Source organism: Ranitomeya variabilis, chromosome 3 (assembly GCF_051348905.1).
Source record: "Ranitomeya variabilis isolate aRanVar5 chromosome 3, aRanVar5.hap1, whole genome shotgun sequence".
NCBI lineage: Eukaryota > Metazoa > Chordata > Amphibia > Anura > Dendrobatidae > Ranitomeya > Ranitomeya variabilis.
Window position 1 is genome coordinate 71,470,695 of NC_135234.1, and position 26,262 is coordinate 71,496,956.

Sequence of the window (26,262 nt, forward strand, 5' to 3'; positions counted from 1 at the left end):
ATGAATTTGCAGCTCAGATCCGATAACTGTGGCCAGAGTTATTGCATCTTTAGACGCCCACAAGGCGTTTGATAGCGTGGAGTGGGGGTATCTTTGGCAGGTGTTGCGGAATATGGGGTTTGGACCGCAGTTCATATCTTGGATTCGGCTGATGTACTCGATGGTCAGGGTGAACGGGGAGTTATCACGGACCATACAACTAACTAGAGGGACTAGGCAGGGGTGTCCACTCTCTCCTCTTTTGTTTGCTCTGGCTGTGGAGCCACTGGCTGCTAAACTTCGACGGTCTGATGAGATGACTGGGTTTAAATATGGGAGGATTGAAGAAAGGGTGGCGTTGTATGCAGATGACATTCTTTTGTTTTTGGCTGACCCGGGTGCGTCCTTGGAGGGAGCCATTGGGATTATTGAACGCTTCGGATCAGTGTCGGGACTTAAGATAAACTGGAGTAAGTCTATCTTGTTTAAAGTGGATGATGTTGGGGGGGAGCCACTGGAAGATGGGCGACTGAAGGTGACGAGCCAATTCAAGTACCTTGGCATATGGGTATCTATGCCTGTTACTGATTATATACATAGGAATATGACTCCAATCTTGGGTGTTCTGAAGGCAAAAGTGGATGCTTGGCTTAAGCTGCATTTATCTGTGGTAGGTAGGGTGAATCTTATTAAAATGATTCTGATGCCGAAAATACTGTATATTTTGCATAATGCACCAGTGTGGATACCGCGCGGGAAATTTAGACAGATCAACTCTCTGTTTAGGAATTAATTATGGGGGAGACAATATCCGCGGATTAGACTGGAGACACTTCAGCGACCCAAGGACGATGGGGGACTAGCATTGCCTAACCCTGAAATATACTTTCTTGCAGCACAGAGTCAGCATCTAAAGGGATGGGCGCTTGAGGGGTCTCTTGGAGCAGTAGAGCGGTTGATGGAAGTGATGACAAAAAGAAAGCCAGTAGTACAATGTTTGGAGGATGGATCCTTGGGAGCTCTGGGGAAATTATACCTGACTGTGTTGTTGATACGTAGGTTGTGGGGTAGATTGAGACATATACGGAGGATCACGGACTTGACGAGATTCTCTCCGCTATGGCATAACAATAACTTACAGGAGTTTGAGGCACTGGGGATACTGACAGAATGGCAGGTCAAAGGGATTCAGTACGTGTATCAGATACTTGAGCGAGGTGAGTTAAAATCATTTTCTCAATTGCAGGCGGAGTTTGGTCTGGGGACTGCGGGGGACTATCAGTATTTGCGGATGTTGCATGCTTTTAGAGCTCAGAATAGGAGCGGAGATATTAGAATTCAAAGAGATATAGTACTGGAGTATGTGTGTAATGAAGGGTCTACTGGGGGGGTTATATCTACTTTGTATAAAGATCTGCTACATACTTTCCTGTTGGGATTTCCGATAATGGCGGAGCTAAATGGGAGAGGGATCTGGGTCCAATGGATAAAGAGACTTGGGAGTCGGTGCTAGAATGGGTCCCAAGACTGTCAGTGAGCGAACCATATAGACTGTCACAGCTCTATGTAATACACAGGGTCTATAAGTCTCCGATAATACTGTATAAGGCAGGTTTGCGTGATAATTCCGAATGCCCAAGGTGTAAATCTACGGATGCGGATATATTTCATATGATGTGGACGTGTCCGAGACTGGCTGCATTTTGGTTAGCAGTTTTGAGTCGTATGGAAGGTGCGTATGGATGTGTGGTGCCAAGAGTTCCAATTGTGTGCCTGTTGGGATGCGTGGATGAGATTGGAGTAGATAGTAACCTAAAGATAGCTATTGCCAGACTGTTATACATGGCTAGGAAGGTAATAGCTCGAAATTGGATCAGGGAAGAACCGCCGTCAAGAGGAGAATTCCTACAATATGTGAAACAAGGCCTGACACTCGAAAAGGGGTTTTACAAAAAGAAAGGGAAAATCGAAGTGTTCAATAAACTGTGGTCTCCGTGGATCGCCATGGGATAGGGATAGGGGTATTATACAAATTGAATGAACTACGATCCCTAATTAATGGCATTGTAAAGTGTGGCTTACATTAGGGGCTGGGGGATTAGTTATCCTTTTGTTTTACTGATGGAGGTGTTAAGCAAGATGGGCTGTCTTGTTGGGTTGGGGTGGGGGGTGTTGGGATCAAAGGGAGTTGTTTGAAGGGGGGGGGGGGAGAAAATTTTGTATTGAAAATACGAATGTAACATGTCAATCATCATGTTATTCTTAATAAAAACCTATTTGAACGAAAAAAAAGATTGGTCTAAAATTCCAGCAGAGCATTGTAAGAAACTCATTGATGGTTACCGGAAGCGGTTGGTCGCAGTTATTTTGGCTAAAGGTTGTGCAACCAAGTATTAGGCTGAGGGTGCCAATACTTTTGTCTGGCCCATTTTTGGAGTTTTGTGTGAAATGATCAATGTTTTGCTTCGTTCTTTTGTGTTTTTTTTTCATTTAAGACAAATTAAATGAAGATAATACCAAAGAATTTGTGTTTGCAATCATTTTCAGGAAGAAAGTATTATCTGACAGAATTGCAGGGGTGTCAATACTTTTGGCCACAACTGTGTCTTAAAAGTAAACCATTAAAAGGGTTGTCAACTATACCGACAACCCCTTCTCGAGTTATTATATTCCCCCTTGTCAAATAAAAACAGCCGGTACTCCCCTATGGCACCATTTTAGCGATGCCGGGGTTTGTGTGACATTGTCACGCGACTCCTGCAGCCGATCATTGAACACTAATGGGTCCGTTTCACTTCTGGCCAAAAACTGACATCCAGACGTAATCAGAACTGCGTTCTCATTATTTGAGATATCCATTTTGTGTGAAGGAAGTGACAGTGAAGCGGCCCATTACTGTCTGCTGATTGGCTACTGAGATCGCGTAGCATAAAGTCACATGAGCCCCGGAATTCCCAACACCGCTGTAACGGCATCAGAGGTGAGTACATACTGAATTTATTTTACATGGGGGGTGAATATAGTAATTGAGAAGGAGTCGGCCGAGTAGTGGACAACCAGTTTAAGGTTTGTTTTATCTTCTACATTATTGAACTATAACAAGTGTTTTTTTTTTTCTTATTAATCAAAGCAATTAGTGTCTAGGTCGGGAGCTGTCAAGCACTGTGCGCTTTCTTTCCATCATGCTTCCATTGTAAGCGTCTAGAAATGCAGAGCGTCCGGGCCCTTCACACGCGCAGCCACTTTACACTCATTAAACTGATGGAATTACTCGCCGGCCTTTGTGTTAAGCCTAAGATTTCACAGTTGAAAAGTTAATTGAGTTCATGATCACGGCGTGCTGTTACAGTACAGTGTGTACTTTCATAGATGCGATGGCGCAGGGCTGTGTACCATTACTTGCAGCAGCACATACAAACACATGGTGGGCCCCATCATGGCTTCACTGTGCACAGGCCCCTGACACTCCGTGCTCCTATTTCATGATCATTGTGGGCTCAGACGCCACATTCTGTACTATTGGCTTTATACAGTGAGGACTGAGTATAATGGTGGAGAACTTGGTCTCGCCTGTTGTCATGTGGTAAATCGGAACTGGCCATGCAGTTATCTCAGCCGTGCATATCCATTCAGTAAGCTTGTACACCTGACGTGTACAGCCTTAGTCGGGACCCTACTGTGTTTATATGGTGCCTTGAAAATGTATTCATACCCCATTAATTTTTCACGTTACACCCACAAACTTAAAGGGGTATTTCCATCTCCAAGATCCTATCCCAATATGTAGTTGGTGTAATAATAATATTAGCAAATACTTCCATTTAGAAATTGTAATATACACTGTTCCAAATTATTATGCAAATAATATTTCCTCATATTTTCTCTAAATTATCTATCTGAATTTGCAATCATTGTTATTTTACAGTCATCTACTATTCTAGTATAATTGCAATGTTTTGGAAAAAACTGCCTATGAAAACAGTATCTTTTTAAAAAAAAATAAACACTCAAAATGCATGTTCCAAATTATTATGCACAGCAGAGTTTTCAACCTTTTTTTAAAAGTTTGAACAAAAAAATGGTCAGTTGTGAAGTTATAAGCATTATCAGCTTATTACAAAATGAAATCAAACCGTTTTCAAGTGAAAACTTTATTCTAGGTGATGTTACATTTGCACATAGGACCCATTGTTCGAAAGAAGAAGCTTCTGAACTCTCTCGTCCTTTGAATTTGTCAGTTTTTGGATGGCTTCTGCTTCAATTGTTTTGCATGTGGACAGAATACCCTCCCAGAGTTGTTGCTTAGATGTGAACTGCCTCCCGCCATCATAGACACTCCTTTTGATGATGCTCCAGAGGTTCTCAATGGGGTTGAGGTCAGGGGAAGATGGTGGCCACACCATAAGTTTGTCCTCTTTTATGCCCATAGCAGCCAGAGATGCAGATGTGTTTTTTGCAGCATGAGATGGTGTATTATCATGCATGAAAATGATCTTGCTGCGGAAAGCACAGTTCTTCCTCTTGAACCATGGCAGGAAGTGTTGTTTTAGAAACTCCACATAGATTATGGAGTTCATCTTTACCCCTTCAGGGATCATAAAGGGGCCGACAATCTCTCTCAACATGATTCCAGCCCAAAACATTACTCCACCTCCTCCTTGTTGGCGCCTTAGCCGTGTTTTTATGGGGTGTCCATCAACCAGCCATCCTCCACTCCATCCATCTGGACCATCGAGCGTTGCACACCACTTATCGGCGGACAAAACCGTTTGGAAGTCAGTCTTCATGTATCGTTTGGCCCACTGGAGCCGTTTCTGCTTGTGTGCAGTGGATAGAGGTGGTCGACAGGATGGCTTATGCACAGCTGCAAACCTCTGAAGGACCCTGCATCTTGTTGTTCTGGGGACGTTGGAGGCACCAGCAGCTTCAAAAACTTGTCTGCTGCTATGACAAGGCATTTTTGCAGCTGCTCTTTTAACCTTACGCAATTGCCTGTTGGAAAGAGTCCTCAATTTTTCCTTATCAGCACGCACACGTGTGTGCTGGGAATCAGCTACATACTTCTTGACTGTGCGATGATCACAATGAAGTGTCTTGGCAATGTTGATTGTAGTCAGGCCTTGACCTAAATACTCCACAATTTGTTGCTTCTCAGCAGCCGACACATCCTTTTTCTTTCCCATTTTGGCAAAAAATGTAGGCTGCTTAATAATGTGGAACAGCCTTCTTAAGCAGTCTTGCCTTTATTTGGACACACCTGCCAAACTAATTTGCACAGGTATCTGCAATTGCTTTCAGTGATATAAAGAGCCCTGACACACATCACCATCAATAAGGTTAGAATTTTTTTGTTTGTCATTTAAACTCATCACTCCTAAACTCTTTGTGCATAATAATTTGGAACACAGTGTAGTTTTCTCCTTCGCCTCATTGGGGGACACAGACCGTGGGTGTATGCTGCTGCCATTAGGAGGCTGACACTAAGTGATAGAAAGTGATCTCCTCCCCTGCAGTATACACCCTCCTGCTGGCTCTCAGCTAACCAGTTCTTGCTTAGTGTCCGTAGGAGGCACACGGACGGGTCTGCTATTCAGACCCAAAACTCTTTATTTTATTTTTACATTTTTGATTTTACTTTCTACAACCAAGGGGCGACGGATCCTTTCAAGGTTCCGATCTCCCCGAACCATCAACAGGCGAGCACGGAGAGTGTCGCCTCTCCGTATCCTCTCCTGCGATGTGGGATGCCATGCCTGAGCTGATTCTTAGGGGTGATGGGCCCCTTCGAGGGCACCGATCTCCCCACACCTTCAACGGATGAGCACATGGAATGTCGCCTCCACGTACCCTCTTCTGCAGCCAGGCCTATAGCCGGACAACTGGCCCTGTCCACCTGGGGGCTGAACTCCGTGGATGTACAGAGGCCCCTGTCTTTGGCAATCGAGCAGCCCCCACTGTCCCACCACAGTTAAAGCGGATGGCACAAGGAGGCGGACGGTTCCTCTCCACCTCCCTAACAAAGGAATGATGGATTGAGGTTTATCCCTCTATCCCTGCACCGTCCACGCTGCAATACCTGACCTGCAGGAGAACAGAGTGCGCGCGCTTTCCTTGGCGCTGAATCCCAGTCATCTGCGGCGGCTCCATGCCGGGACGCGCACTGATGGTGAGTGGATCCAGTCAGCGGTGGCCTCTGCAGTGGGATATTCACATGCAGACAGGCAGCATCAGCTTCCCTGTGGCCCACCTCCCAGAGGTAACGCTCCGGCCGGCTGCAAAAATTTAGCCCCCGGCTTCGGCCGATGTGTAAGCCACATCCCGGAAGTCGCGCCCGCACTATGGTGCGCTAAGGCGGCTCCGCCCGCTTTTCTGGCGCTTCTCGCCTGGCACGGGAGCGCTCAATTTTCTCTGCCACTACAACGCTATTCACTTCTACCGCTGGTATCGCTCCACCGGCTGCAGAAATTTAGGTCCCGGCTTGGGCCTATTCTTGGAAGTCTCGAGGCTCCGCCCACATTGCCTGTGGCTCCGCCCCCCAAATTGGTGCTTCTCGCTCTCTGCGAGATTTTATCACCTCTGCAACTCCCGGTGGCCATGTTGGTCCACAGAAGAGGAAAAAAATGCCCTTGGGGATATATTTTTACAAGCTCACAGAGGAATCCCCAGAAATTTTAAAAGATAAAAATTAACCTTTATTACCACAATTATTAAAATGACCAAATATGTGCACTACTTAAACCATCACCACAAAACTAACATACTATAGAAAAGGCCAGGGTGGTGCCAGGCCCTACACTCCACTGAGCATGCCCTACCTAGCAGCGGAGGTTGGCACCCTATCACCTGTGCATTGGCGCCCCCGCTCCTCGTCGACTCTCCCTGCTACCCCTGTGGGGCCCTGCTGGGATGGGGAATAGAAAAAATCATACAAACAGTGCCCCACTGAAAATATCTTGAGTCGATCTAGGTAGCTTTGACAGATCTATACTAATATCTAACTAGTCTTTCTTCACAATATGGATTAGCGCCCTATTCTATTGGGCAGATGGTGCCCCTGCAACCTTGTAACTGTCCTCTAATCTGACCCTTATTACATAGATCAGGCCCAGAAGATTGGTCAAAGTGCTACAGTGCTATATTAAAGTGTCCAAGGCAAAGAGACTATGTAAAATTGTTTATACATATATATTAGGGGTGCCCATTGGGGTGCAAATTTAACAAAAAATAATAAAAAGGGGATCCCTTCCTGTGATAGTCAGTCATACTTCATATAGCCAGCATACCACATGATTTTTTAGATTATAGAGACAAAAGAAATCAGTATCTCAAACAGGACCCCATGTCCACCCCAACCAATGACCGATGTCCGTATAATAGTTCATACCATCAATGGGTATCACATGGGTGTACCCCCTTTCCTTAGGATATAAAGAATTTCAATACATGTTACTCAATGTCACCCAAATGCATCCCTTTACATATCAAATGCATCCCTTTACAACTCAACGCGTTTCCCCTCTTCCAATTCTAAGAGGTTCATCAGGAATGAAACAGATATTAAAGGGTTACTTAGCTTAGTCAGATTTGGCGTATTTAAGCGATATAGTCCGCAGCACCACCGGGCCAGTCCCCTGTCAATATAGTGCCTGGTCTTAAAGGCACATGACCAGTATGCCCTGGTCTAAAAAGGCACGTGATCAATTTGAAGCCCGTCACCCTAAATGAGCACAGGAGCCCTCCGCCGCTGATCCCAGTTTATCCCAGGGTACCTATTTCCCCTCAGTGGACTTCGTCACTGACCGCAATCCATGGTTTCTCTGACCAAGAGATTGAACTCCTCCGTGAACCCTCTGTGGCTCGCAGTGCTCGCAGGACCGATTTTATACATGGTCCCTCTCCTACATGGGAGCCGTCGGCTAGCAGGGGCCGCAAGTATTCTAGAAACGTACAGGCGTCTAGAAACGTACAGGCATCTAGAAAGCGGAAGTTTTCATTTCTTGATCTCACTCCCCAATGATTTGCTGAGAACAAGGCTCTGAATATGGATCGGATATTGCCTTGGAACTGGACTTGCCAGAGCTTCAGAAAAGGATGGATTCACCTATTTGTATCATCAACCGATCTCTGTCCTTGCTACCGCACCCAGAGTGTTCGCAAGGGTCATGGCGACTTTCCTGTTCTTCTTGCACCCTAGAGGCGTGGTCGTCCTGCGCTATTTGGTCGACTTTCTAGCCGCTCTTTCAGGACTACGCTGAGTCGTCCATTTATAGCCCAGTAGATCCTTTTTTGAGGATGATCCTGCACACTTCCAGAAGGATGGTAATTCTCCCTCTAGACAAGGCCATGGCCCTTCAACAGGGAGCTCGTGCACTTGATCACTCATCCCCCTCATTTCATTTGATTTGCTAGGAGGGTTCTGAGGAAAAATGGTTATGACAATGGAAGCAGTTTTCCTTCGCTCCGCTCGTTTTCAGCAAGTCAAACAGGCTTTCAGAGGGTAGTCTCTGAGCTTCTTCCTCATCCAGGGCCTTTCTCCCTGTTCAATGGTTATTGGTGACTACCAGTGCCAGTCTTCTTCTCCCGATCATTGCTCTGGGGATCCGAACGGTACAGCTAGTCCTACAGCAGGTCCACTGCATTCTGGTGGGTCAATTGGATAATGCCACAGCTGAGCCATACGTCAATCATCTAGCAGGTACCCACAGTAAGGCGCCATGGCCGAGGTACCTCACATTCTCTGATGGGCCGAGATCTATCATTTGGTGATCTCTGCAGTACATATCCCAGGAGTAGAACTCTGGGCGGCAGACATATTCAGCCGTCAGGGTTCCCTTCAAATGAGTGGGAACTTCACCCGGAAGTCTTCCATCAGATCTGCCTTCACTGGACCTCTCCAGTTGTAGATCGGATGGCGTCCAGACTGAACGCCAATGTACTCGAGTTCATGGTTCGGCCTCGAGATCCAAGAGCCATCGCAGAGCATGCTCTGGTTCTTCCGTGGTACCAGTTTCCATAACCCCTCTTCCACTACTTTCGAAAGCTTTTTGGAAGCAGAAAGGGCCCCAGTGATCCTCAGGGATCCGCACTGACCACGTCCGTTTTTTGTTTGCGGAGCTAGTATCTTCCCGTCTTCTTGCAACAGGGAGTTTTCACATGTAGTTCTTCCCTATCACATACAGATAGATCTTTGGGACCTTAATGGTCCTGGGAGTCTTACAGTAGACTCCTTTTGATCCGGACAGACTTTTCTATCAGAGAAGGTTGCCATTTTTTCTCTATCTTGTCATCCTGATGAGTCTTCAAAGCTTGCCACTCTGTTCTTTCAGACTTTTTTCCTTATTGCCATCAAGGCAAGTTTGTCCTCAGGCCATCCCCGTCCCTTCTTACCAAGGTGGTATTGTATTCCCACGGTTATGAGTGCATTGTTCTTCCCTCATCTCTTTCGGCTCCAGTCTACAAAACTGAATGGGTTCCCCATAATCTCAACGAAGTGAGTGCTCTGAGTAGGTACGTATCGAGGACGGCGTCCTTCCGAAGGCCGGACACTATATTTGGGCTTCCTGACGATAAGAAGGCTTCCTGATGGTTACTGGAAGGGTTTAGCCGTTTCCTCGGCCATGTTAGCCTGTTAGATGTCAGCCTATCGAGGGATCTAGGCACCAGGCGTCGGCAAAGCACACCTGCAAGCTTGTGGATTCGTCCAGTCCTCATGCATTATTAAAGGACTATAATTCTCAAACTTCCACAGACTTGTAAGTAGCGGTTACACAGGGCCTGATCTGATGTTGTCCGCACCCAGGGACTGCTTTGGGACATCCCACGGTCTGTGTCCCCAAATGAGGCGAAGGAGAAATAAGGATTTTTGTGTACTCACCGTAAAATCCTTTTCTTCGAGCCATTCAATGGGGGACACAGCTATACTCTCATAATGTGACATGCTATACGCTCATATGTTTTTGATCTCCTACTGCTTTTGCACCGAACTGGTTAGCTGAGAGCCAACAGGAAGGTGTATACTGCAGGGGAGGAGCTATCAATTAGTGTCAGCCTCCTAGTGGCAGCAGCATAACACCCATGTCCTTTGTCCCCCAATGAATGGCTCGGAGAAAAGGTGAGTACACAAAAAATCCCTATTTTCTGATTTGCTATGACTCTTCCCTCGTGCAGGCATTGCAGAACGTTTGGTATCTATGATTACAACCACTACCAACTAAACTGTCATTATATCAGTGGTTGTAACCATGGATACCTGAGGTCCTGCAATGCCTGCACATGGGGAAAGAGACATAGCGAATCAGAAAAACTATACTATATTTGTAATTGGAGACGTTTGGTAATATTTATTATTATTATTATTATTATTATTACATATTGGGATAGGATCTTGGAGATGGGGATACCCCTATAAATGTATTTTATTGGCGTTTTATGTGATATAGCACAAAGTAGCTAGTATATGAAGTATAGAGGAAATGATACATGATTTTCTAGTTATTTAAAAAATCTAAATCTGGAAATTGTGACGTGCATTTGTATTCAGCCCCCTGTAGTCGGATACCCCTAAATAAGATTATTAGAAAACCATGTATCATTTCCTTTACAATTCACAAATACTTACTACATTGTGCTGATATTTCACATAAAACCCAATAAAATACATTTACGTTTGTGGGTGTAACGTGAAATCCTATGGAAAAGTTCACATGGTATGAATACTTTTTCAACGCTCTGTATAAGCTTTCTATTCAGTACTGACTTATTTTGTCTAGTGTTGTGCACCTAAGCAACAGTTTTGACAGCTAAGCAGTTGGTTCCTCTACAACTACAAGAACTGTGCTCCGAAATCCCCAGTCGAGGCTCGTTTAGCGCAGCTTATCAGTGCGTGTGCTGTGGACCGCACATGGCCACTTTATAGTCTAGTGTCCTAGTGCACATGGCTGAATTTCCACTTGGACCCATAGATACGCATGGAAGAAAACCGCAGCTTGCAATATTCTGGTCCGATTTACGGTCTAAAATGATGCATGCAATGTAAAGGCCGCTTCGGCACCTGTCCACTTTGCAGACTCGCACATGGCGCTAGTCACGTCCGCAATCTTTCAGACGCAACTGCCCCGATTTCCACTTCGCTCGTCTGAACCTGGCCATGAGTTGTATTGGCAGCCGAGCATGGGCAAAACTGCTGGCTTTAACCTTTTATGCGTGCGTGTTGGACCAATTCCTTTATAGAGTAGCGGTATGACCAAATAATATGAAGGTTTGTTATTGTATTTAACATATTTCTACTTTTTTTTTTTTTTTATATATATAGTTTAAGTATTACTATATCGAATGTAATGATTTTTTTTTTCCAGTCATCATTGCTGTGCATGGCGGGGATTCATGCAGGGGTATTATCGAATTCTCTTGGAGGACCAATAAGCATTGTCATAAGTAATGGCATTGCATATTATGACACTGCTCAGGCAAACAATGTTACATCTAAAGTGTGAGTATTCTAAACCTCTTCCCTTTATGTTCTTTGTTTTTCCATGTTGAGTTCATTACTGTGTAACTAGAACTATAATACACTGTTCTCCTGTATGGATGGCTGCAGTTCCTGTCCCTGACCTGCAGGAGCGCTGCAGGATAAATAATGTAGAATTTCTGGTGAATAATAATGAGATTATCTGGATTACTGAAAAGTCATATTACATTTTTAAAGCCCATAATAAAATGATTAAAGGTGTATTTCCATAAAAGCAATATGGACTTGCACTAATGTATTAATTGTGCCCATATATCCCATTTTTAAATTTGCCCCTTTTGTTCACATATCACCACCATAAGGACGCCCCTCCAGGCTCTGTTTTTCTTTAGTTGTCGTTGGACCTGTCAAGTAGTTCCTGGGGTCTATTCGATCCTGCGCAGTGTAGTTTGTCAGCTGGCTTGCTGCTAGCATAGGTGTGCTGTCTAGAATGGAGCTTCAGCTGAGCAATGATGTCACGGACGGACTCCAATACAGCGCAGAGGTCATACCAGGAAGCGTTAGTGTGCTGGTAGCTATGTGTATAGGGGACAGAAAGGAGATATGCCTGATGATGGGCTGTATACAGCGGCACAGAAGAGCGATGCACTGCACGATAGGCTGTATACAGGGGACTGCGAGTAGTGATGTACTGCAGGATTCGATGTTTGTACAGGGGGCTGAGAAGAGAGATATACTGCAGGAGTGGGCTTGAAGGTGCCATGTACTGCAGGAGGTGGTTGTGTATATACATTGATCAGAAAGGAGAGATATACTGCAGGATGGGCTGTATATATAGGGGACAAAAAGCAGAGATATTCTGCAGTATGGGGCTCTGTGTGCAGGGATGAGATTAGTTTAGTTGTCTTTTGTTGCTTGATGCTGAGAGTTAAGTGATGTGAAACGACAAATGTTGCTCTATTAATGCATAAGGCAAAGGATTATCCTCTGCTGTATACATCATTTGAGTAGCATTTTCAGTTTCACATCATTGATGTGTCTGCAGCAGGCAACAAACACAACTCTGCAATGCCATTATAGAAGAGGGCAGGAGACGAGCTCTGCTAGAACCAGCCAATGATATAAAACCATGCTGAAGCTATATTGAGGTAGATGCACAAGATAAAATCAGTCTGGCAGGGTACTTGCCAGGAACAGAGAGTGCACAGAGGCATAAGGTGAAATCTACACTTAGATTAGCTCGATGAGAACTCAGAAATGTGAGGCTAGTCACGTCAGAAGCATACAGGAGAGAGTAGGGTCTGCAGCACATAGAAGAAGCAAGTGCTGCTTGTAAATATAGTTTTAGGAAGCTATGGTATGTGAAGTTGGATGCACAGAGGACAGAGATGAAAAAAGCATAAAGGCACAAGAAAGAAACTTCTTAAAGTGAACCTGTCATGTCATTTTTTATCATCTAAACTTTCCCCAGTACGTTATCGATGCAATGTGCATTTCTAACACTTTTTGTTTTTTCATTAAAAACGGCGCTGAAATCTTGTTAAAAAAAGAAGCAGAGGAATCTTCTTTGAACTCCCGGGCTTGAGCAGTGTTCACCGTGGAGCCGCCCTTGTGCCGTGATCAGCAGCTCCGGCCACAGTTAGTGAAGCTGGGTACTTCACACAGTTTCAGTTGGCATGCACAAGGAGCCGCTCATCACGGCACACGCGCGGCTCCCCACCAGACTCTGCGCAAGAACAGCTCCACTGTACACACTGTGCAAGGGCAGGATTTTAAAATGGATTCCAGTAACATCGCTGCAACCCCGGGTCATTCATATTATGTGGGTGAAGACAAACGTGACTGAATGAATTGAAGCGCACCACGATGGCTAAATGAGCAGGTAAGATCTAACTACATAAAGTGGGTTTTGCACATGATTTCAGCCCTGTTTTTAATGGAAAAAAAGTGTTATTGTTGCACATTGCATCTTTAACAACGCACTGGGGACAGTATAGGTGATGAAAATGACATGACGGGTTCGTGCAGGGCATAGTTTATTAACAATAACTATGCATTTTTTTGTGCTGTGAAAAATTTGATTCTGGGAATAAACCTTTTAAGGGTATGTGCACACGATCAGTGATGACCGAGTATACTCATTGCTCGGGTTTTCCAGAGCACGCTCAGTGACCTCCCGAGTATTTATGACTGCTCGGAGATTTAGTTTTCATCGCGGCAGCTGAATGATTTACAGCTACTAGCCAGCCTGAGTACATGTGGGGGTTGCTAGGGAATCCCCACATGTAATCAAGCAGGCTAGTAGCTGTAAATCATTCAGCTGCCACGATGAAAACTAAATCTCCGAACAGTCATAAATACTCGGAGATCACCCGAGCAACAAGTACACTCGCTCATCACTACACACGATCAGTGAACGCTGCGGATTGGATCCAACCAGCGTCCAGATGTTACAGCATAGTGGATGGGATTTCAAGAAGTTCCAACCACTGTGTCCATAGATGCTGGCGGAGACTGACATGCGTCTTTCCAGATCGCAGCAGGTCAATTTTTCTTGCAGAGACGCTAGAGAAACTTCACCCATACAACGTATTGGACGCGGTGATTCCGCATGGCTCAGTGATCACATACGGATTCACCTGCGTTCAGTAGCCAGCAGCGCTTTGGGCCAGTGAACTTGCTCTGCGTCCAAAGTACTGCTACTTCCAGATCATGTGCACCCGGCCTAAAGGATTTTTTGGGGGGTTTAAGTGTTGATGATCTATCCTTTTTGTTTTTAAAGGGGTTCTTTGTCCTCTACACTCTTCACATTCAAGACTGGTGGTATGTATTTTAGGCGATGGAATGTGGGACTATACTTGCATTAAATCAGTTAGAGTTGTAAGGATTTATGTTTTACCTCGATTTTTATTTAGGCTGCTATGGTTTTCTGGGAATGGAAAACGGAGCTATTCCTGATTCTCAAATAACGGCCTCATCCGTTCTTGAATGGACAGACCATGCAGGTCAGATCAATATATGGAAGCCGGAGAGAGCCAGACTGAAGAAACTGGGGCCGGCCTGGGCTGCGTCATTCAGCGATGAGCACCAGTGGCTGCAGATCGATCTGAACAAGCTGACAAAAGTCTCAGGTCTGTAAGAGGTTTTATACTTTTTGTTGGAAATGTTTTATTTCTCTGCCCAGAGCAGCCTTCAATACAGCAGAAACAGGAGCTATCTGGCAGTGGGTGACTCCACTCTCCCCAAAGGAATCCACGTGAACACACGACAAGCTCAAAATAGGAGTCTGAAGAGCGAGCTGTAGGCCACATTAATGTTGGGCCGACCTCAATCTAAGGTGGAAGTTCTCATTTTTAAAGTGGTTGTCCAGTATAAAAGTTAATTATAGAAATGGGGTTACAGGTGAAAATGTGGAAAAACAATAATGTTTGGATATGCCACATCCATCATTTGTGACTGCTGCAGCCAATCGCTGGTCTCAGTAGTCACTGTGGCATGTAGGGCTTGTGTCCGCACAGGCCAGTGATGATCTCTGCAGAATAGGGAAGTGATACTAAACACACTTTTAACACATTTGCAGCTATTACGCTGACTTTTAAAAATCCCAGACAACACCATTAAGATAAAGGGGTTGTCCACTACTTGGACTCCTCTTCTTAAATTGCAGTCCCTCAAGTTAACTGTCACCAGCACTGTAGCCGGTCAGCGGTTGCTGATTGCCTGTAGTTTTTACTACTTCATCACAGCGGGTTTGCAGTAATGACCTATTGATGAACAGCTGCCAATCACTGGCCACTGATTGGCTGCAGTTCTCACATTAGGAGAGCTAGTGCGGACCCCTCTGGAGCGACATGTGAAGTGAATGAGCTTTTAGGCCCTGTTCACACTATCCTTTTTTTGCTGCGGATTTTTCAGCTGCGGGTTTGGAAAACCCGCAGTTGAAAACCGCGGTGGTTTTCCCTACGGTTTTTTGTGCGGTTTCTTCTGCGGATTCCACTGCGGGTTTCCAACTGCAGTTTCCTATTGTTGCAGGTGGAAAACCGTTGCGGAATCCGCAGAAAGAATTGACATGCTACTTCTTTTTTTCCGCAGAAAATCCGCGCTGATTTTCTAGTGGAAAAAAGCAAAGTGGGCACAGCGGTTTTTGTTTTCCATAGGGTAACATTGTACTGTACCCTGCATGGAAAACGGATGCAGAACCGCAGCTGAAAATCCGCTGCGGATCCGCAGCAAAAACCGCAGCGTGTGAACATAGCCTTATTGTATTTTCCTTGGGGACACTGGCGTTTGATAAGGCACTACCCAAGTTGTGGACAACTCCTTTTATATTGCCTATACGTCTGTCTGACGCTCATTATGAGCAGTTTATCAGAGATTGACGCTGGTAGAAGAGAATTATGTCTTTCATTGTGGTAGAGAGCGGTAGAAGGACACAAAGCTTAGAGGCTGATGAAAGCATATTGCACTTTGTGAACCTGCCCTTTAATTTTGGGTTGCTTGTGAAATATTCTAACCTATGAAATGTTTCCCCGGCCAGGAATCATAACCACTGGATCCACCATGTCCGCTTACAATTACTACGTTACGTCATACAGAATCGAGCACAGCGAGGACGGCCTGAAGTGGACGGTTTATAAAGAGGCGAATGTGGATAGGGACAAGGTAAATGTATCCAAGAGATTCAAAGAAAGTGCTGCTAAACAATTCCTGTTCATCCATATATAACATAAGTATATGGCAGTGGTAGTATAATGCTTAATAGAGAAGGAATTTTTTAATTTTTTGCAAATTTTCGTGTCGCCTTCTTTGTCCAGAATTGGATAGTAGGAGAATGGGGGGGGGGAGATAATATAATCCAGTTTCCAAGTGTCTCATTCATTCATAATCTACATCTATAAAAACAAAAGGAAACATACGGCATGTATTAGACTGCTGTCACCGGATCGGTAAAAATCACCAGCCGGTGATCCACAAATTGCAGTTGTGTCTGGGTCCTTGTGCAGCTCTGTGAGCTCGGCCGTCTTGTGTATGGGGGCCACCAACTGGGATCTCGCCAAAATCTTCTAGTTGAGCCCACTTTTATCTAATAAACATGGGGGCCTTAGAGGTGGTCCACTACTTTTAAATTGATGACTTATCCTTGGGATAGGTCACGAATGTCTGATCAGCCGGGGTCTTTCCAGCTTGTGTGTATATTTAGTAAAAAATCAAAAAAATCAAAAAAAAAAAAATCAAGGCCATATTCAATATTGCATTTGTACATTTTTTTTCGTATTTTTAGCCAGTTATCAATCTTTGCCAAATTCTTTTAATTTGCAAATTTTTAAAAGTAATTTAATGTTTGTTTATTTTATTTATTTATTGCTATATTTTTTTTGCCAATGTGTGTGCAGTTTGTTTTCAACATGTTTGCAGAAAATTAGAATTTTTAAAAAGTCACAAAATTTATCTGCAGAAGTACTCTAGTCCCCTTTCTAGAGGAAATTTTTGTATGCCTGAATCTTTTTTTTTGTGGTATTTAAGCTGAAAATATGAGCTTTTATTCTATTCTACAGTGCAAAAAGAGCATTTTTATTTTGTGCAAAATTCACAAACCAGTTGAGACCTTTTGAAAAATTTGATAATACCGCAAAAAAAAAAAGAAAACCTTCAATGGTTGATACTTTTTTTTTTTTTAAATGTAGATTCACACAAGCGAATAATAAAAAGAAAAATCGTTCAGAGCTTCATCCAGAAAAGTGGGACGATTTTTTTTCTCATTTGTTATCCATGTACAATATGTTTATTTTATTTATTAATTTTTTTTTACAGCAGCTATTAATCATTTTAAAAGAACATTTACAGTTTCCTGTTACAGAATTGTAATGTATCCGTAAAAGGCGGATGTTATACTGTGGCTCCGTATGTTATCTGATTGCTTTTTTTTCCCCTTTAACGTACCCTTAGACTTTACGGTAGAAACTAGTATATGCTTTTTTTTTTTTTCTGCCCCCAAAAAACGATTCCGTAAAAAAAAACAAAAAAAAAACCCCTCATCTGCATTGCTCCATTGATCTGAGTGCTGTCTGTTTTTTGTTTGTTTTTTTGCACGGACATCATTCCAACTAGAAAATGCAGTTGTGTGAACGAGCCCTAAAGGTAACGTCCTCGTTTTTATAACATTTTCAGATATTTCAAGCAAACGTTGACTACTACCAAGAAGTCCGGAACAACTTAATTCCTCCCATAGTGGCGAGGTTTGTGAAGATCAGGCCGGCAAGCTGGAACCAGAAGATTGCCATGAAAGTAGAGTTGCTTGGGTGCCAGTTTATACCTGGTAGGGGCCCACGTTTGCTGGTGTCTGTGTGTGATCAGTGTGTCTGACTCATGTAATTTTCCCCACTTTAGTAGAGTAGGTCTTCGCCTTTTGTAAGTAGAAGCCGGCAACGAGATCCGGAGTCCGACTTCAGTAATCCCGGAAATCCGGTTTGTTAGCCGGCAGTAGCTATGTCATGCAATGACTTTCCCCATGCAATGACTTTCCCCATGCAATGACTTTCCCCATGCAATGACTTTCCCCATGCAATGACTTTCCCCATGCAATGACTTTCCCCATGCAATGACTTTCCCCATGCAATGACTTTCCCCATGCAATGACTTTCCCCATGCAATGACTTTCCCCATGCAATGACTTTCCCCATGCAATGACTTTCCCCATGCAATGACTTTCCCCATGCAATGACTTTCCCCATGCAATGACTTTCCCCATGCAATGACTTTCCCCATGCAATGACTTTCCCCATGCAATGACTTTCCCCATGCAATGACTTTCCCCATGCAATGACTTTCCCCATGCAATGACTTTCCCCATGCAATGACTTTCCCCATGCAATGACTTTCCCCATGCAATGACTTTCCCCATGCAATGACTTTCCCCATGCAATGACTTTCCCCATGCAATGACTTTCCCCATGCAATGACTTTCCCCATGCAATGACTTTCCCCATGCAATGACTTTCCCCATGCAATGACTTTCCCCATGCAATGACTTTCCCCATGCAATGACTTTCCCCATGCAATGACTTTCCCCATGCAATGACTTTCCCCATGCAATGACTTTCCCCATGCAATGACTTTCCCCATGCAATGACTTTCCCCATGCAATGACTTTCCCCATGCAATGACTTTCCCCATGCAATGACTTTCCCCATGCAATGACTTTCCCCATGCAATGACTTTCCCCATGCAATGACTTTCCCCATGCAATGACTTTCCCCATGCAATGACTTTCCCCATGCAATGACTTTCCCCATGCAATGACTTTCCCCATGCAATGACTTTCCCCATGCAATGACTTTCCCCATGCAATGACTTTCCCCATGCAATGACTTTCCCCATGCAATGACTTTCCCCATGCAATGACTTTCCCCATGCAATGACTTTCCCCATGCAATGACTTTCCCCATGCAATGACTTTCCCCATGCAATGACTTTCCCCATGCAATGACTTTCCCCATGCAATGACTTTCCCCATGCAATGACTTTCCCCATGCAATGACTTTCCCCATGCAATGACTTTCCCCATGCAATGACTTTCCCCATGCAATGACTTTCCCCATGCAATGACTTTCCCCATGCAATGACTTTCCCCATGCAATGACTTTCCCCATGCAATGACTTTCCCCATGCAATGACTTTCCCCATGCAATGACTTTCCCCATGCAATGACTTTCCCCATGCAATGACTTTCCCCATGCAATGACTTTCCCCATGCAATGACTTTCCCCATGCAATGACTTTCCCCATGCAATGACTTTCCCCATGCAATGACTTTCCCCATGCAATGACTTTCCCCATGCAATGACTGCTGGAGGGAAATATTGTCAGGCCGACAATTGTATGAAGTTCCCTTTTTAATTTAGATTGGTTTTTTTTTTTTCCTGTGAAGTAAAAAATTATATAATACATTAGAAAATCTGATATTTGGCCAAAGCTTTATTCTTTCTACTTAAAGTAATTATGTAAAATGTCAGCCTCTGTATATTTTCACCATCAATTTCTGTATGTAAGAGCATAAAATAGATGTTCATTGTCTCCTGTGTACAATAACAGGGCAAGAAAGTGTAACTTTTGATGATTTTGTTTTTGTTTGTTTTTTGTTTTTTTTTCATCCCAAGCGCCTGTTCCAAAACTAACCGTTCCTCCAGCATTTGTGCCGCGTGCCCATCGGCCGCTCCCAGTGGGTAAGACCACCTCCCCTCCTGAGATTAAGAACACCACTGTGACTCCGGATATCACCAAAGGTAAAGCTCTTGCGTGGCACAGACCGTGGTCGTAGGCTGGGGAGGCTTTTCAGCCTCTTGTACGCAGCTCTGGCGGGTTTGGCTTGCAGTGTGACGCACCTGAAAAGCATGGAAGGTTTTGGCTGCGTGTGCTGCTTGCTGGCGTTGCTTCCTCCTGCCTTATGTCAGCTGTGCGCTGCCTGCCTCCCGCTCAGGAATGCTGGGGTTGACATCAGAGTGCCGTGAACTCTGCGAGCACACTGACTCATCCCGAGCAGGCAAGGCCGATGTATCATCCTTAACTATGTCATTCCCTGGAGGACTTGTCTTGTACATTTGAATAGTTTGCAGTCCTCACAGTTCTGTACAGACTTAGTGTTACAGATCCTTACAGTCCCATAAATCACGTGTTTATAAGCACGTTGTCATCACACTCGCTCACTTATCGTCTGTACACTGAATTTCAATGCAGTAAAATAATTAACATACGTTTTATCAAAGTTTTGTGGATCGTCCTTTGACCCGACCCCTCCCCATCACTGCTTCCACATTCATTCTGACATAGGAAGGGTTCAGTCACCGTTCCATGTATAGAGAGGACCCCCTGCGCTGACAACCGGACCTAATGCTCTCTATACACTGAGCGGTGACTGAACCCACTCCGGCACCGCCACCGTGACTGAAACCCGAACGCTATGGGGAAGAATCAAGTTATTTTTTCCTGGCAGTGGGGGTCTAAGTGCCAGCAATGTGCAGCTTTAGAACGCTAATAGCCTGCAGATTATCCCCATATCTGCATGCTAATAGCATTTTTTCACATAACCGGTTCCCTTTAAACATCTTTCTAACTGGTCATCATTTTTGACCATTTTGCTTCCAAAGTATGTCTCTTAGCCCTTTATCTAGCCCATTTTCTAGCCAAGTTCTGGTCAGGAAAGTAGCGGGTCCAGTACATGCACCATAGTCTGTCCTCAGACCGTGATATAAAAACGTGTAAATGAGGAACTAGGGATAGCAGCAGGGGAAGAGGGTTGTAGCCAGATCTCAACAATTGAGAAAGTATTTACAGGCTTATGGAGGGCTGAGAAAATGGGCTATAGATACAGATATGAAGAGGAATTTACTGCAACAGCAGCAACCTATATACGAAGGCTGCACATCCAGTCTGTATTACTGGAGGAGACACTCCCACAAGAGAAAAACTGAAATTTGAGTCAGGTTGTGATATCAGGGGTATGAAAGTAAGGAATGAAGATAGAAGCTTAGTGCAATTTTATTAACCAAAGGTAACCACTAACATATGAAAACATTTTTTTGTTTTCCTTGTCAAAGGTGTCCAAAGCTTTTAAACTGAGCCAGACAGCTCACTTTAAAGGGAACCCGTGATGTCCCCAAACACTATCAATATGCTGATATAGGGCCTTGATACAGTTAATAATGTAATGTAAAAGCCACAGTTCCCACATAAGTCAATGTTCACTGCTGACGCCTGCGATGTGACAGAATCTGCGGTAAAGATGCAAACAAAATCAAAGATTTATAAGGATGTCTGAATTCACTTGGGTCTTGTTCACACTACATTCCTGGCTTCTGGCCTTAAGGCATGGACCGGTATGATGGATTCTATTGTGTGATATTGGAGTCCGTCCTCTTTTTTTTTTTTTTTTTTTTTGCCACAGCGGGATCTACCACGGAACTGAACTTGGTGACTACGTTAATCGAGTCTTACCGCGTTATAATGTATAGGTGTTATGGCTACTATTCAGTGTGAATCAAGCAGATTTACTGATTTTTGTCAACCTGGAAGTAGTAGCATCAGATGTTTTACTAATACAAGGATTTTGAGCTTTTATGTCCATGTTCTCGTATGTTATCTGGATTCGTCCTAGTCTGCTGTGGTTTTGCTGACTGTGGTGTGGGATTGTTGTGACCGGGAAGAGGTTACTCCTTCCAACACCTACACAAGAATGTGCTCTGTGACTGGCGTGTAAGCTCCTCTTGTTTTTAATGGATTACAGATGTACCCTTGGCAGCCATCCTGGTCCCCGCGTTGGTCATGGTCTGCACCAGCATCGTGGTGCTGCTGGTTTGCGCCTGGCACTGGAGACACAGGTTGGTCACACTTTTGCTCTTTTTCTGTAAACTCCTGTAATGGACGGAGAGGATTGCAGGACTGCAGTAATAAACATTTCCTCTTCATGGATTTGTTTGGATGATGCAATGGCTCTATGGTAAACCCTCTGTAATCTGGGATTACATAAACCACTATTTGTTTTGCTTACAAGGTTGCAAGGTAATCTGGAATTTTACAAGAACACAAGAAAAAAAATGAGCAAAGTAAATGAAGTTTAATTTAAGGTTGATTTCATAGGGTTTAATTGAAGCGTAACACAACTTTTTTTTTATATATATATAATTTTTTCCAGCATGAAAAGTTCTAAAACTTTGCAAATCCCTTTTATTAGGGAATTTGTTTTCACTCCTGTAAATGTAGGAGTAGCGTCCAGCCCCCCTGCTGTTTCCCTGCCTGCATTGATGCCAGAACATACTCATTTGGAGTACAGATGATGGCAGTGACTGGGTCAGCTCTGCATTTGTCTCACTTCGTATACGTATGTATGTTCACATGTCGCATATTTTGGATCCAGCAAAGTGAATGATATTTCTGAAATCTGCAACATGTCAATGTTCTTCAAGCATGTTTCACCCATTGTGATGAAATGGGGAAAAAAAACACATAAAATAAACAAATCAATAAGGCCGGTTTCACATTAGCTTTTCTGTGAGCAGCGTAGGCCTGCGTACTTCTTTCCTTAAAGGGAACCTGTCACCCCCAAAATGGCTGGTGAGGTAAGCTCACCGGCATCAGGGGCTTATCTACAGCATTCTGTAATGCTGTAGATAAGCCGCCGATGTTACCTGAAAGAGGAGAAAAAGAAGTTAGATTATACTCACCCAGGGGCGGTCCTGCTGCGGTCCAGTCGGATGGGTGTCTCCGGTCCGCTCCGGCGCCTCCCATCTTCGTTCCATGACGTCCTCTTCGGGTCTTTACGCCGCAGCTCCGGCGCAGGCGTACTTTGTCTGCCCTGTTGAGGGCAGAGCAAAGTACTGCAGTGCGCAGGCGCCGGAAAGGTCAGAGAGGCCCGGCGCACTGCAGTACTTTGCTCTGCCCTCGGGCGTAAAGACCCGAAGAGGATGTCATGGAACGAAGATGGGAGGCGCCGGAGCGGACCGGAGACACCCATCCGACCGGACCGCAGCGGGACCGCCCCTGGGTGAGTATAATCTAACTTCTTTTTCTCCTCTTTCCGGTAACATCGGCGGCTTATCTACAGCATTACAGAATGCTGTAGATAAGCCCCTGATGCCGGTGAGCTTACCTCACCAGCCATTTTGGGGGTGACAGGTTCCCTTTAAGATCCGCATGTGTCTTGCGTGTCTATATTTAACATTGTGTACATAGGGACATGCATTGTATGCGGATGCGTCCCCGTGCGACATTTTGGCGTGCCAGCCAAACGCAACATGTTCCTGCCTACACAACGTTAAATATAGGTACGAAAGACTAATGCGGATCATAAGGAAGGAAGTACGCAGGCCTATGCTGCGCACGGAAACGCTAATGTGAAATCGGCCTAACATGCTAATTTATGCATTGTTTTTCCTGTCAAGTTTTTGATGCAAAAATGTCTTAAAGGAGTTTTCACACAAACAAGGTACAATTTTAATTATTAGATCTTGGAATAATAATAAGTTCCACAATTGGACGTGGTAAAAAATGTGCCCGTGCTGGGTACTGTGTAATGGCCGTGTCTGATTATACCACAGCTCCTGGGCAGGGAAGGAAGGAAAAGATTATACAGACAAAACAGCACAGGGTCACAGCTGATTCTTTTGGTAAGGTAAAACCCTTTTCTGCCTGTCTTTAAGAAATTTTTTACCTCACAGAAACAATCGGTTGCAAGTACCTTGTTGTCTTGTCTTGTCTTTCCTCTGATTGTTCACTATTTTACCTCAGTATTTATAATAGAAACCAGTCAATACTTCTGTATTTATCACCCACTCCTGATTTTCACTTACAAATACTGAGGTAAAAAACTCACCAAATAGTGAATGTGGACTAAGCAGAGCACTCGGAGGAGACAGGTGCTGACCCATCACTGCTATCATCTGTACTCCAAATGAGTATATTGCAAAAGTAGCTTGGGGAAAAGAAGGGGCTTTGAAGCCATGTAAATGCAATTATTTTTTTAAAGGAATGATTAGAAATACCCTAATAAAGTGATTTGCAAAGTTTTACAACTTTATGGATTATGAAAAAAATGACCATTTAGTTACTCTATAACGATGTTGGACTGTCTGACTTCTACAGCCTTTACGTTTCATGGTGCATAGATTCACAAATGACACAATGACAGCGGAGTCTGTAATTCTTTTCTTTCTTCTCCTCAACCATCTTATTATTATTATTTATTTGTATAGCACCATTAATTCCATGGTGCTGTACATGAGAAAGAGGTTACATACAGAGTTATAGATATCATTTACAGTAAACAGGTTTACAGTGACAGACTGGTACAGAGGGGAGAGGACCCTGTCCTTGCGGACTTACATTCTATGGGATAGTGGGGAAGAGACAGAAGGTAGGGGTGAGGCGGCGGCGGCGGCTCTGGCGGTGGTGAGGCGGCAGCTCTGGCGGTGGTGAGGCGGCGGCTCGGTTATTGTAGGCTGTAGGCTTTCCTGAAGAGATGGGTTTTCAGGTTCCGTCTGAAGGATCTTATAAGCTCATTTATTACCAAATCAGGGTAGAACTTTATTCAGGGGAAGAGATGGAAATCAGGGGAAGAGAGGGAAAAGAGCAGGCAGCCCCTTCTGTCAGACGAGCTCACTGACTCATTTTTTGTTTCCTAGGTACTATGACAAATTGAGGCTGTAGAAACCAAATAGTTCAACATTGATTATGAAGCGCTATTGAAATAATGGATTTATGTGAAAGGGAAATGCATCCAAAAGTGTCCATAGCCTTTAAGTGTAATATACTACTGCAATGAAGTTTCATGAAAAAAATACAACTTTCCAATATCTTATGTACTTTGAATGGGGGGGAGGGGGGTAACCAAGAATTCCACTTTTGCATTCAGGAAAGTAAGTGGAGGAACAAAAAAAACAAAAAAAAAGATTTTCTTTGTACTGTTTCTCAAGATTTCATAATACAAACTGCATATGTTTACACTTAACCGTAGATCTTTTAGACCTAATGAGGCTTGTGTACTTAACTTTGAAAATCATCATAACAATGCTTTGTATATCTGATAAGATAGAAAAATATTTAGCACTGAGAGTTCTCAGTGGTTGATACCTTTTAATGGCTATCAACCACTGAGGACTCTCAGTTCTAAATATTTTTCTATCTACTGGCTAACACGGTACCAGGATATACTGTATATTTTTGATAAGATAAGCAGTCCGCATGAGCTAGTGTTAGAAAATGCAGAGCAACTTTGAAAAACTAGGCCAGAATGGCTGTATAATCTTTTTTTTTTTCATTTTTCAAAGAAAGCAGACCAGCCTAATCAGGTCTGATATATCTATTTAATAATGTACACACTGTGTATTTTCATAGAAGATGGTAACCTGACTCCACTACATATGGAGACAAATAAATGTGGTTACCTACATAATTAGATGAGACCATTGTGTGCAAGCAGTGAGTGCACTACTGACATCTGCTGGATAAAACAAGCTATTACAGGGCAAACCCAACGAGCATTAGGATGTTTACTGTTCAAAGCGAAAAATCTTTATGAAATTTAAACAAGGTAATATTTAATATAGCAAAGAAGCAAGAGATAAAGAATTTTATTTTCAGAAACATTTGCGTTATTACACTGTATAATTAGCTTACCATGATTTCTTGTTCACATCAGAAAGAAGAAAACGGAAGGAACGTATGACTTGCCTTACTGGGACCGTGCAGGTACAGTGTCATGGAAAGAATATAGATAAACAAATGTGTACATCATGTCACAATGTTTTACCTAATAGTCTCATCTGCTGATAAATATTTGATTCAATATTTTTATTTACAAATATTTTATGTACATATAGTATGTCCATATATAAAAATATCTATATCTAGTCTACAGTATTCATATACATTTTAACCCCTTCTCGACATTTTACGTGCATGTACATATGTCAGGTCCCCTTCTTTGAAGCAGGCTCAGAAACTGAGCCTACATGTGTCTGACAGATGATGGCCGAGGTATTCAGCCATCATCTGCCTCTAACAGCCACAGGTGCAGCCAAGCGCCGCCTACTGCTGTTAAATGTCGCTGTCAATCTGATGGTAGCATTTATGGAACGCTCACTAGGGGGTGCCATTCTTGGTGCCCATAATCCTCACCCCCACTAATGGTCACTATGATGGCTGGAGGTGTATTGAAGACTCCATTGTTTGTTGTGACGGTGCTCCTATGGAGTCCAGCTTGCAGTTGGGCTTCATTGGAGACTGTGATTTATTATTATGGTATTGCAGTTTATAGTATAAGTGAT

General features: G+C 43.7%; 1 protein-coding gene across 1 annotated transcript in view; it reads left to right on the plus strand.

Annotated features, from left to right (window-relative positions):
• DCBLD2 (discoidin, CUB and LCCL domain containing 2) overlaps window positions 1-26,262 on the plus strand; it is an 89,718-nt gene that overhangs the window by 52,623 nt on the left and 10,833 nt on the right. Inside the window, exons 6-13 of the mRNA XM_077294129.1 lie at window positions 11,334-11,467; window positions 14,229-14,269; window positions 14,362-14,577; window positions 15,984-16,108; window positions 17,615-17,762; window positions 19,603-19,728; window positions 21,726-21,819; window positions 25,635-25,684. Of these exons, the coding sequence (XP_077150244.1) occupies window positions 11,334-11,467; window positions 14,229-14,269; window positions 14,362-14,577; window positions 15,984-16,108; window positions 17,615-17,762; window positions 19,603-19,728; window positions 21,726-21,819; window positions 25,635-25,684 (934 nt within the window). The remainder of the gene's footprint in view (window positions 1-11,333; window positions 11,468-14,228; window positions 14,270-14,361; window positions 14,578-15,983; window positions 16,109-17,614; window positions 17,763-19,602; window positions 19,729-21,725; window positions 21,820-25,634; window positions 25,685-26,262) is intronic.